Source organism: Lindgomyces ingoldianus, assembly GCF_010093535.1.
Source record: "Lindgomyces ingoldianus strain ATCC 200398 unplaced genomic scaffold BDR25scaffold_3, whole genome shotgun sequence".
NCBI classification, from domain to species: Eukaryota; Fungi; Ascomycota; class Dothideomycetes; order Pleosporales; family Lindgomycetaceae; genus Lindgomyces; species Lindgomyces ingoldianus.
In genome coordinates, this window is record NW_022985164.1 from 237,089 (window position 1) to 249,634 (window position 12,546).

General features: G+C 33.9%; 2 protein-coding genes across 2 annotated transcripts; one reads left to right on the plus strand and one right to left on the minus strand.

Moving 5' to 3' along the window:
• Positions 1–688: 688 nt before the first annotated feature.
• On the minus strand, positions 689–1,293 carry BDR25DRAFT_349331 (uncharacterized protein; the record flags this gene model as incomplete). The annotated part of the gene is made up of 4 exons (XM_033694538.1): positions 689–909; positions 979–1,047; positions 1,096–1,204; positions 1,282–1,293. The coding sequence occupies 4 exons, from the start codon at positions 1,291–1,293 to the stop codon at positions 689–691; spliced, it is 411 nt and encodes a 136-aa protein (XP_033553045.1).
• Positions 1,294–1,774: 481 nt separating this feature from the next.
• BDR25DRAFT_349332 (uncharacterized protein) lies at positions 1,775–2,314 on the plus strand (the record flags this gene model as incomplete). Its single annotated transcript, XM_033694539.1, has 5 exons — positions 1,775–1,917; positions 2,012–2,093; positions 2,137–2,190; positions 2,230–2,251; positions 2,280–2,314. The coding sequence occupies 5 exons, from the start codon at positions 1,775–1,777 to the stop codon at positions 2,312–2,314; spliced, it is 336 nt and encodes a 111-aa protein (XP_033553046.1).
• Positions 2,315–12,546: the final 10,232 nt, after the last annotated feature.

The window sequence follows — 12,546 nt, forward strand, 5'->3', positions numbered from 1 at the left end:
AATCATCCCATACATCATATCCAAACCCATCATTCATCTCAGGAAGCCCAGAAACAGTGCTTCAATCTGACAGGTACTAAGGACGTTATAAACAATCCTATTAAGATTGCTAAAGCCTACTAATTCTATAGCGCTAGCAACAGGTTAGTACCTTTCTAAGTAGATTATAGTGGTATTTTACCTAAATTAGTAGTAGGTAAAGTTTTTGCAATATGTAACATACTCTAGTTGCATCTCTAATATCTAACACCCCACTATGCTTAGTGTCTTTAAGATACACCCTAAGTCCTCTTCTTTGCTCTATAAGTAACAACTTTAAACAGCTATTAATAGCTGCAGTAGGCTTGCTAATAATGTAAACATTAACCTTCCCTTTCTATCCTAACACGTTTTTAATAATTGTTTAGTACTAGTAAGAAACATTTTCTAGCTATTCTGCTAGAAGTCTAATGTAAATGCGGAAGTACTGTATGTCTAGGTTAGCTGTTTTAGATGAGTTAAAGATTGTATAAAACAGCTATTTAACAAATCTCTAATAGACTGCCTTTATTCTAATCTTCTTCTCCTTTATCTGCTGTACTTAGAAGTGTTTACTTACTAGATTTATAGCAAGTTTTATGTTATTAAAAACAAACACTTCGCCTTCCTTTTTGCACACCACGTCTGTATCTAGCCTAAACTCTAAGTTCTATTCTTTGTCTTCTCCTTTTCTAGCCACAACGCGAGTCTGTATTTGGCTACTACGCGCCGCAGCTGCTCCATTCCAGAAATTGATATCTTCCAGTTCGCCGTGGCCAAGCACCCTAGATGCTGTAGTGGTGTAGTTTCTAATGTTGGCCAGCACAATCCTAAGGTTCTGGCTCTGTCCCTTAGCTGCGAACCTTGCTCTTGGGCGTGGGACAGTAAAGACTGTTGCTGGATTAGAGCTAATTAGCAATAAATTATGCGCGGCCTTAATGCGTTCTAACTTTCTCACACTCTTCGCGCTTCCTGCTGCATCCTGTGAAAAGCTTAAGCTGTTCATGCCGAGGAATCCATAAGCGCCAGCTTCATTCGCGGTTGCTGTGTTCGCCTAGTTTAATGCTATAAGGTTACTCTCCTGTTTGTTGCTGGTCTTAGCCTTAGAAGTGGCTTGCGTTTGTTGCTTTGTTAGCACCTCCACCTCTTCTCTAATTTGTAATTTTTGTGGTCTGCCTTTTGCGTCCTTTAGCTTGTCTACAGCCCCTTTACTAGCTTCTAGGCAAGTTAATCTGCCTCTTAGTTATGTTAGCTTAGCCACACCTTGTGCTGCATAGCCCTAGCTAACTTTCTTTGTAGCGCTTAGAGCCTTTTAGCTAGTTACGCGTTTCCTTTTAGCTCTTGTCTTAGCTATTGTGATTATAGCAGGCATAAAGGGAAGAGCTTAACTTAAGACAGCAGCGTTGGAAGATGGGATTTAGTTGCTTGTCTAGGTAGTTAGGGGACTTATAACACAGCGTTTTAGAGGCATTTCTGTGCTGACAACAGAGAAAGCGATAGGAAATTGTAGCAGCAGAAGTTAGACGCGAAGGTGTATAAATATTGTTGTAGGCGACAGAGTACTAATGACAAGAGGCTAAGATAACAGAGTTAAGATAACGTTAAAAGTGGCTAAAGCTGTTTTAATAAATAAGCATTACGCCTGCCCACAGCCTTCTGCTAGGATATCTAAGGCATGCTTAATAGCACACAACTAACTAGTTAATTATAACATGTTAGCAAATAATAAGTGATAATATTTAAACACTACCTATTCATGTGTGAGGCTGCTGGCAAAGCCACTTGGCACTGCAGGAAGCAGTTTAACCATGAACTCCCACTCAGGGATCTCCATCACCGCCTACAGTTGCTGCGTAATGTGGAGGCTTATCGGTCGGCTGTTGAGCTACCGTATTGTCAGTACTCATTCAGCCAGGGCGTTGTGGCATAAAAAGACAGTTGTCTGATATCCACTTGATGCACCGAACAATTCTATGTCCCCTCCATGAACCAGCCGATCATTGACGCTGTTCCCGCATTTTGAATACCTACAGAATTATCCTCGCCGCGAAGAAGCATCCGAGAAGGAGAGGTTCGTACTCTCAGCTAGAGTTGTACTATCCGCCACTCTTGCATGAGCTGAGGAGGGGACATATGGCAAACGACTCGACAAGGGAGCGAGATCTAAACAAGGTGGAATGAGTGTATTGTAAGGTCTGAGGAGCTCGATAGAGCTCTGAGCTGACTATATACTGTACGAGATAGGAGCTATGCCTAATGAGTGAATAGTGCAGTACATGGGTATGATATCGCGTGAGACACGTGCAACACACCCCCCTAGCTTTAACAAAGTAAATACTAAAGCAAAGCTGTACAAAAGAAATAATAGACTACAGGTGTACAGTAGTGCACTTAAAAGTGTAAAACAGTAAAAAAAAAAGTTAGTAGGCTTAAGCTTTAAAGCTAATGTTAGTAAAGTAAGCCTTTAGAGCGTTACTTAGGTAAATAAGGCCTAGTTATTTAATAAATACTTAATGCTTTTATTAAAGTAAAAACTTTATAAAGCTATTAGCTAGCATGTTTGTAGTAGGGATCTAGCGTATACAAATTCTTCTTTCCTGTACCTCTTAGCAAAGCTAGTAGTTGTGAATGTTAACATGCTTAAGCTTAGTATTAAGCTTAAAGTCTTTTACTATAGCTTATATAGTTTATTAATTATTACATAGTAAAGTAAGCTTTTTTTTAGTGTTAAAGTTTATATTAGTAAAAAATTACTTCTACTACTCTAAGTAGCTAGTAGTGTAAGAGAGAGCTAAAAGCTCTACTTTAGTTATTAATTTAGTAACTAAGCGCTGTAAGAAGGCCTTCTAATTAACAGCTACGCTAAATAGTGTAAATAGCATGCTGTTAGAGCTACAGTAACTAGTTTTATTATTACTATAAGTAGCATCTAATGCGCTGTAAAATACAAGTCTTTAAAATAAATAAGTAGAGGTCTTTAAGTACTAAAGTGTATAGTCTTTAGTGCTGTAAAGGTACTTAATAACATACTAAGTAGCCTTTTAGTGTTTATCTAATAAGTTAACTAGGTATTTAGAGAGCTTTAAATGTGCTTTAGTAATATTAGGTCTAATAGTAGTAGCAGCATAGCTAATAGAGCTAACGCGCTGCTAGTATGCTATAATCCTTTATATATTTATTTTAGTTATCTAATTAAGCTACAAAAGTAGTGCTAATGCATTTAGTAAAGTAATTAGCTAAGAACATATGTAACTAGTATTAAAATTAAAGTAAGTAGTAAGCTACTTAATGTATAACTCTTAGCTAAGCTATATAGTGTAGTTAACTTTGTTATAGTTAATTTAGATGCTAAGGAACTAGTTTAGTTCTTTTATAGCTTAGATCTTATAACTCTTTATAAGCTTAATTTTAAATTAGTCTAAGTACTTTTTATACTCTAGTAGGCAGAGGATAATAATGTTATTAATATAAAAGTAAACTAAAAGCTTCTTATTAGTAAAAAAATAATTAACTTTAAAAACTTAAAAAAAGCTAAGCTTCTTAAGTAACTTAGTAAGCTTTAGATACTAGAGCCTAAGTGCGTTTTTAAGCCTATATAAAGCTTAAAGGAGTTAAAGAAGTTACTAAGAGCAACAGTAGCCTAGTAGTAGTTTGTAATATGCTAGGGTTAAAAGCTAAGTGTTAATAAACGCATTAATAGCGTTATATTATTACATAAGTAGGCTAAATAAGGCTATAATAGCAACAAGCGCCCTAAAGACACATGCTGCTAAAGTAGTAGCATATGTTTTAGCTATAGTAACCTAGAGGTTACTTTATACATAAAGACAAGCTTTAAATTTAGTTAAAAATCTTTTAGTGTTAAATTTATACTTATATACTTATTTTAAGAGTATTACTTAAGCATCTGCAGCCTCTGTAATAGAGACTAGCTTAAATGCCTTTTTTTAATAGAGGTCTGTAAATTTAATCTTTATAGCATGCTTTTAGCTGTCTAAGAATTAGTAGTAGTATGCCTTATAGTAAGTTTTAAGCATAGAAGGTAGATTATTTTAATAAAAAGCTTTAAAAGTAATAGTAGTAGGTTTTATAAAGTCTTTTATAAAGCTTAATATAAAGGCGTAGTACTAGCTAGACATTTTAGTAGTAGTTTGCATAAAGGTAGCAGCATATTATTAACGTCTTATTCTGCTTTCTCTCTCTAGAATGTTTAATTTATTAATGTTAGCTGTGCTTTTAGTAGGGCCTAGTTTAGTAAATTTCTTAAGCTATATGTATAAAATAAAGTTAGCCTCTTTAAAAATTTTCTAAGGCTTATAATTAATTAAAGCTATATGCTAAGTAGTTATAGCTTACTTAATATAATTATTATTAGTTTTAAAGTTTATAGCTGTGTTGCCTATTTATAGACAAACTTTAATAACTAATAGTGTTTTATTATTAGAGCTATTATCTAGCATGTTGCTAAGGTTATTTTAGAAGACTAAGTTAATATTAGTTTTTTTTTTAAGTTAACCTCTAGAATAGTTTCTAAGGTTATTTTAGAAAAAAGTAGATAATAAAGGGAGCCTAGCTAGCGCTTCTCTTGCAGCTAATTACTAAGTCTGTTATTACACTCTTTAAGCTATAAAAGCTTTTTTATAAAGTTAATGTAATCTTTATTATTTAAGGTATTATCTAGAGTAAGAAGAGTTTTTATAATAATATTATCTTTAACTACTTATTATAGTAGCTTGTATAATGCGTAGTTATTTAGTTTATAAAAGAAAGTGTTGTTAAACATAACATTATGTACCTAGTAGACATAGTTATTTATTAGATTTTATATTTAATAGATGTTTTAGAAGTTATACTTACATAAATATTTAATAAAAGCTTATAGTGTAAGCTTGTTTAACTTTATAGTCCTTTTAATAAGAACATATGCCTTAACACTAATTTAGTAAAGGTAAGAGTAGTCTAGTTTTTTACTATATAGCATTTTAAATAGTGTCTTTTAATTAAGTAATTAAATAAGTGTATAGTTAAGTATGTAACTTATAAGACTAAATATAGTGTTTTTAAGAGACTTTAAAAATTTACTAATGTGTGTAAAACTTTAAGCTTAAATAATAAAAGTCTAGCCTAAGTGTTTAGCTGCTCTATTAGCTTCTAGCATATACAGTAGCGCTAGTTTTAGAGTAATGCCCTGTTTATTACAAAATTTCTGTAGAGTCTCTTCTATTTATTTAAATACAGCTTTATTATTACTTTAAAGTAGTGTTATTAAGATGTTAAATTAAATTAATGCTAGTTTATAGACCTTTTATATAATTAAAAAAATTACTGCCTTCTTTTTGTAACGATTCTACGAATCGTTCCATCTCGGGTCGCTCGGATCCTATCCGAAGGGTCCCCGTATCGGCCCCGACCATAACTCGACCCAGTCCCCCGCAGTTACCCCTATTCCTGCATGTATTTAGTCGCACCTTGCCCCCGTAGCTAGCTCAGTAGTTTTCTAATATCCTACGTACAAGGCCTATAGGTGTCATTAGTATTCCCAGGTCTCTGAGTCCCCACGCACTCCCATATGCCTCTGAGTGGATTTATACCGCATTTAGACCCATTGTCTTGCCTATGCTGTTACATTATATTAGAAAACTTGCTTTTGCTAGTAACAGCCTTATTAATAATATTGCATTAATTGTTTATTTAACTATGTCTAACTCTAAGAAGCGTCTAATTTAGTTTAGGTTACTGTTCTTACACACTGTTACATTAAATTATTTAGTTAGTATAGATAGAATTCTAGAGACCTTCTGTTAACTAAAGCCTTTAGGTTTAGAACTTCCTATCCCCTGTAATTAGAATTGCCTTTAGAAAAGTTATAAAGAGTGCGCTAAGGTAGAAACTTAGAGACTACTAATAACTTATTAGAATTAGGGACAACTACTAATGCCTAACCTTTAACTACTATTAGATCTTATTGTAAAGACTGCAACCTGTTCTAGCTGCAGCTAAGGCAAGATGCCTGCCTTTAAAACTAAACTACTACTAACCTTAACAGCTAAACCCTTTTTTATAGGACTTAAAGCTAAAAACCTACTAGATTTAGAGTTAAACCTTAGTAGTATAGCCTTTAAGGACTAAGTTGCTTAATTAAGGGTATAAATTAAACAGCTAACTAGATTAAAAACTGTTAGTCCTAATTATCCCCTACTAACTACTAAATTACTTATAATAATGCCTTAAATTACCTCTACTACTCTAATAGTAAGAGACTTTTTAGGCACCTCTAAGCTCCCTTAAAGCTACCTTACTAAACGCACGCCTAAGATTAAGAACTTTATAGATAGTAAAGAACCTATGTTTAAATAATAGCAAGCCTCTATTACAGACAGACTTAACATTAATGTGGATTACTATTAGAGTAAGCGTGCACGCATGGCGTTAGTATGGGGACACACTGCTAGTATCGCAAAGGAATACCTAGAGCCTAGATACCTAGCTAAATTAGATTACTTTTAGTTTAGGAACATAGAAGAAATAATTAAGCTCTTATAAACTTACTTTATTACTAGTAATAAAGAGATAAAGGTGTAACAGGCGTTTTAAACTCTAAGAATAGGCAAAGGAGAAGCATTTTCTGCCTTTAAAGCTTACTTTATTAGTGCTGCTGTTAAAGAGTCTGTATTAAAGGCAGAATAGTTTTTCTACTTATAGAAAAAGATACTACTTAGCCTAAAAGTACTAAACTTAGGTTTTAAGCACACTTAAAAGGGCTTCTTTAAGACTATAGTAGCCTACCTAACAGCCTATAACATAGAAAGAAGGAATACCTCTGCTATTTTAGAGTAAACTGTTAATCTTACCTAACAGTCTACTATTAGACCTAGTACAGATTAGTCTTAGAAGGTTTCTAGTGATACATCTAAGGCAGTATACTATCCTAGTGCACCTTAACCTGCACCTCTGTTGGTACCCTAGTCTACGTTAGTTACCTATAGACAATCTAGCTAGACACTTGCTCTAGAAAGACAGATAACTTCTAGTAACTATTATAATTATAGAAAACTAGGACATTTTACTAGTAACTGCCCTATCCTTAGAGTATAAAAAATAGAGGTAGAGTAGTAAGATTTTAAAAAAGAATTTGTAGACATAAATAATTTTAATCTAGATACTTCTTAGATAGGAAACAGTAACACCTAGGGAAACTCTTTGTTTTAGGCTTAAGTAAGTATAATCTATTAAACATTAATTTGTTGCACTTGTTTAGAGGAAAACACTTCTAAGTCCCTACTATTTTATATTTAAAAAGCATTAGAGTCTGTTTAAATTTCTTAGTTAATACTAGTGCTTATAGTTTCTTATTTATTAACTTACTAACTGCTAAGTTATTATCTTAATGCCTTTATGTCCCTATTTAACACTTACTATTTAAAGTTATAGTTAAGGGCTTTTAAGATTAGATCTAAGTCCCTGTCTACTAGTATATCTGCCTGCATATGCGAATTAATAGGAGAAGCATCTAAAACTGCCCTTTTGTTATTATAGACCTTAGCTCCTAGGATTGCATTATTAGCATTAAATAGTTATGTTGTTTTAAACTTTATCTAGATACAAAGAGAAATTAGATTATATAGCCTAGCAAATATCTGCCTACCTACAAACTTTTGCTGCCCTTGCTTATGCAATTAACCTAGCCTACGCGTAATAAAGAAGTAGAGCTAGATATTAAACAACACAACACACTATAGGAAAAGGACTAATTTTAGCAGTTATGCAGCCTAACAATCTACTGCATTAAGGGTTTGCTAAGGCTACTAAAATTATACAGGTCTCCTATTGTCTACAGTCTAAAGACACTTAAATTGTTTTTCTACCTATCTATTAAGAAGTCTAGAACAGGCCTAAAGGAGGTCTATTTAGCTACTATTACCCTAATTTTAGCAAATGCTTTTTATTTTAACATAAAAAGAAAAGAAAATAAGTTCTTTTTAACTTTTATCTATAAAATTAAGTAGTTAATTAAAGATAAGCAAGCCTTATAGTTAGACGCTAAATGTAAAACTAAAGCATTAGTAAACCTCTAATTACTATCTAAATACTGTTAGTACTAAGATGTATTTAGCTACACAGCAGCTTACTAGCTACTAGTACATTGTCTATATAACTACAAGATTGTCCTTACAGAGCCTTTCTTTAATAGTTACAGTCTGTTGTACAAACAGAACCTTAAAGAGCTAGAGGCAACAAAGAAATATGTTATAGACAATCTAAAATATAGCTTTATTAAGCAGAGTTAGAGTCCCTTTGCATCTCCTATCCTTTATGTACAGAAACTAAATAGCAACTTATATATCTGTGTTAATTACTGCAAACTTAACGCTCTTACCTGCAAGAATGTGTATCTAATACTGCATATAGACAAACTCCTGTTAAGACCTACTAAGGCAGTAATCTTTACTAAGTTTAATATTTGTGCAGCCTTTAATAAGATTAGAATAGATCTAAGCTTTAAAAAGTGTACTACCTTTTAGACATAATATAGAACCTATAAGTGTAAAGTCTTGCCTTTTAGATTGTGCAATAGTCTAGCAACTTACTAGCGCTATATAAACAACGTATTAATTAACTATCTAGACAATTTCTACATTGCCTATCTTAATAACATCTTTATCTACTCTAAAGACAAGGCAACTTATATCCTCTATGTTAAGAAAGTCTTAGAAAGGCTCTAGCAAGCAAGATTATAAGTAAAGATTAGAAAAAGCAAATTCTATGTTACTTAAACAAGGTATCTTAGCTATATACTTTTAAATAAAGGACTAGAGGTTAACCTAGAGAAAGTAGAGGTGCTACGTAACTAGCAGGCACCTACTACTGTAATAGGTGTGAAATCCTTCTTAGGCTTTACTAGATTTTATTAGCAATTTGTTTTAGAATTCTTTTATGTAGCAAAACTAATTATCACGCTTTAGAGCCCTACTACCCCTTTTATATAAACTTTAGAGTGTAATGTAGCTTTTAAAAAGCTAAAGTTTGCGCTACTAAGTATACTTATGCTTTGCTATTTTAACCTTGTGTTGTAAACTAAAATTAAAACTAACACTTCTAATAGAGTAGTAGCAGGAGTCCTCTCTTAGGAACAAGTAGATGGACATTAGTGCCTAGTATTATTCTATAGCAAGGTCCTATCTAGTTTAGAGCTAAACTAAGAGATATATAATAAGGAGCTATTTGCAATTATTACTGTGTTTAAATAATAGAGGGCTAAGCTTACATCTATAGCAACAAGCACCCTAGTATATACTAATTATTGTTTATTAGAGTACTTTATAATAACAAAAGTGCTAAATGCTTGTTAGGTCTGTTAGGCTAAAAAGTTAGCTTAGTATTGCTTCTAAATTAAGTACACCCCTAGTAAGAATAACGCTAGGGCAGACATTCTTAGTTGTTGCAAACAAGACGTAGAAAATTTAAGAGCAGCTTAAACTAACAATAGGTTAAAGGTCCTACTAGGACTACACTAACTGCACCTCTAAATTAACTCTAAACTAGCCTAGTACTATATTACTTAAATAATAACTTAAGCAGCTACACTAAATGTTATAGAAAGACTAGACTAGGTTATGTCTTTAGATTTTTTAGAATTAATTAACGTATTACTTTAAGAGAATTAAGCCTCTTTTGTGTAGAAGTAAGAACTTCTACCCTGCTATTATTAGATAGAAAACAGACTACTCCTCTATGCTAACTGCTTATGTGTGCTAGCAGACTTGTTGCTGTGTACCTAACTTATCTAAGAAGTCTATAATTAAGTATCTTTAGCACACTCTAGTGCTACTAAGACCTATTAGTTACTGTCCTAAAAGTACTACTAAAAGGGTATGGAGGCTACTTATAAACAATACGTACGGAATTGCCTCCCCTGTTGTAAGGCTTATCTAAAACAGACCTAAACCCTAGGCTTTATCTACCCCCTGCTAATTCCTGCTTAACTAATGCAGCACCTGTGCATTAACTTTAAGGAGTTCTCTAAAGACAAGTCTAGATATAATTAGATTATAGTTATAATTAATTGCCTGTTAAAACAAGCTATTTCTATCCCCTGCTATAAAACAATTAACGCCTAGGGAATAGCTGCTTTGTTTGTTTAATAGGTGTACTGTTTTAGCTACACACCTAAAACTATTATTTCTAATTAAGAACCTTAGTTTGTATCTAGTTTCTAGTCTAAATTTTGTTAAATTTTAGGCATAAAAGTTAAGCTCTCTACTGCTTATTATAAGGAAATAGATAGCTAAATAGAGATTATAAATAAGTATATTAATTAAAGACTAAGGCCTTTTATATTTTTTTACTAAGACAACTAGAGTTCCTTACTGCCCCTAATTAATTAGGCTTAGATAACTTTGCCTTATGCAATAATTAGAATGTCTTTGTATTAAGTTCTATATAGCTCTAAACTACGTTAAAGCTAGGACTAGAAACATTCTACAGAACCTATCACAGCCACAGATAAGCTAAATTATAAGGATGCCCTAGCATTAGCAACCTGCATACATGCAGCCTAGGAGTTAGCCAAGACCTACATAGAAAAGGCCTAGGATTAGATGCAAACTGTAGTTAATTGCTACTGCTAGCTAGTTAACTAGAAGGTTAGCAACATAGTCTACCTAGACACTAAAAACCTAGCTGTTTAAAGACCTAGCTAAAAACTATCTAAATAATAGAAAGGCCCCTTTAAGGTACTTAAATAAGTTAGAAACTTATACTGCCTAAAGCTACCTTTAGGGTTAAAGATACATAACGTCTTTACACTAAATGTGCTTTGTAAAGACCCTTAGGATCTGCTCTTAGAATAAGAACCTCTAAAACCCCCTAGAATTACTATTAATAGGGTAGAGGAGTAGGAAGTAGAGGAAATACTTACTAGTAAGCTCTACTAGAAAACGCTTAAGTACTAGGTAAAATAGGTAGAACATAACCCTAATCTAGTCTAGTACAAAGCTTTAAATTTTATAGGTTCCCCCTATAAATTAAAAGCCTTTTATAATAAGCATCTAAATTAGCTAGGACCTCTAAGGGCCTTACAGAAGTGGATTAAGGCTTTTAAAGCTAGTGTGGAAGGTATAGATTACTTAGCAGATAATAAGGTATAGAAGTAAGGAGTTAGATTGTATTTTTACATAATATTATTACAACTCTATAGACATGTTGCTTAGGAGGTCTAACAGCAAGCTGTTAGACACCTCTAGACTCTCCTCTTCCTCCTCCTCTGCCCTTCTTCCTCTCCTCCCTCCCCTCCTCCCTCCCCTCTAGACTCCCTCTAAACCCCCTCCGCCTTGTCCTTGGCCGCCTAAAAGCGCTGTAATGTCTGCCTAAAGGTTAGACACTAGAGCCTCTAGGGCTAAAACCTGTTAGAGCAGCTTAGTATTCTAGTGGAATAAGGCCACCTAAACACTAGCTGCAGGAAGCCTAGCTTCCTAACTCTTTATAACCTGTGCTACCTGCGCTAGGTTCTAAGCAGACTCTAAAACAGCCTTAAAGGCCCCCTTTTTGTCCTCCTTACTCCCTGCGTTTTAGGCCGCCGCCTACAGCTTAAGATAGCCTTGCAGGACTAGAAACTCCTCCTTGCAATACAAGGGGACCTACGCGCGCGTTAGTAAACTATACCCTAGCAGTATTAGACTATATTTGTATAGGGTTGTATTTCTTATTGCGTGAAGTGTAATATTTACATTTCTTTAATCTAAAGGACTAATAGGAAAACTTAACCTAAAGGCCGCAGGCAAGGGCGCGGGCAGCCTAAAAGCAGATAACTTAAAACGCCTCTAAAGAGGCTCTAGGAGGGGGGCAGAGCAGCATAGTAAATTTCTTTAATACTATAATTAGTTAGTAGACTAAGCTATAAAATGTTAGGTGCACAACAATACCTACAAAGTAGAGATTTAGATAATAGCTAAAAAAGAAACTAACAACATTAACTAGACTATATAGGTAAGGCAAGCAAACACTTATTGCTATAAATAATAAATTTGCTATATTAACAACAACTACACTGCTAGTTACTACTAAACAAAAACATTATAACAAAGGCATTATATTAGTATTAGGTTTTTAGTCTATTTCTTAGTGATAGGAAATTTTAGTTAAGATAGTTGTACTTGTTGTATTCTATCTAAATTAGTTCTAAATTAGTTCTAAATATTTTCTACACACTGCAGATAGGGACTATCAGCCTACAGAAGGGGGGGTAGTGTAACAATTCTATAAATTGTTCTATCTTAGGTCGCTTAGATCCTATCTGAAGGGTCCCCGTATCGGCCCCGACCATGACTCGACCCAGTCCCCTGCAGTTACCCCTATTCCCGCATGTATTTAGTTGCACCTTGCCCCTGTAGCTAGCTTAGTAGTTTTCTGATATCCTACGTACAAGGCCTATAGGTGTCATTGGTATTCCCAGGTCTCTGAGTCCCCACGCACTCCCATATGCCTCTGAGTGGATTCATACCGCATTCGGACCCATTGTCTTGCCTGCGC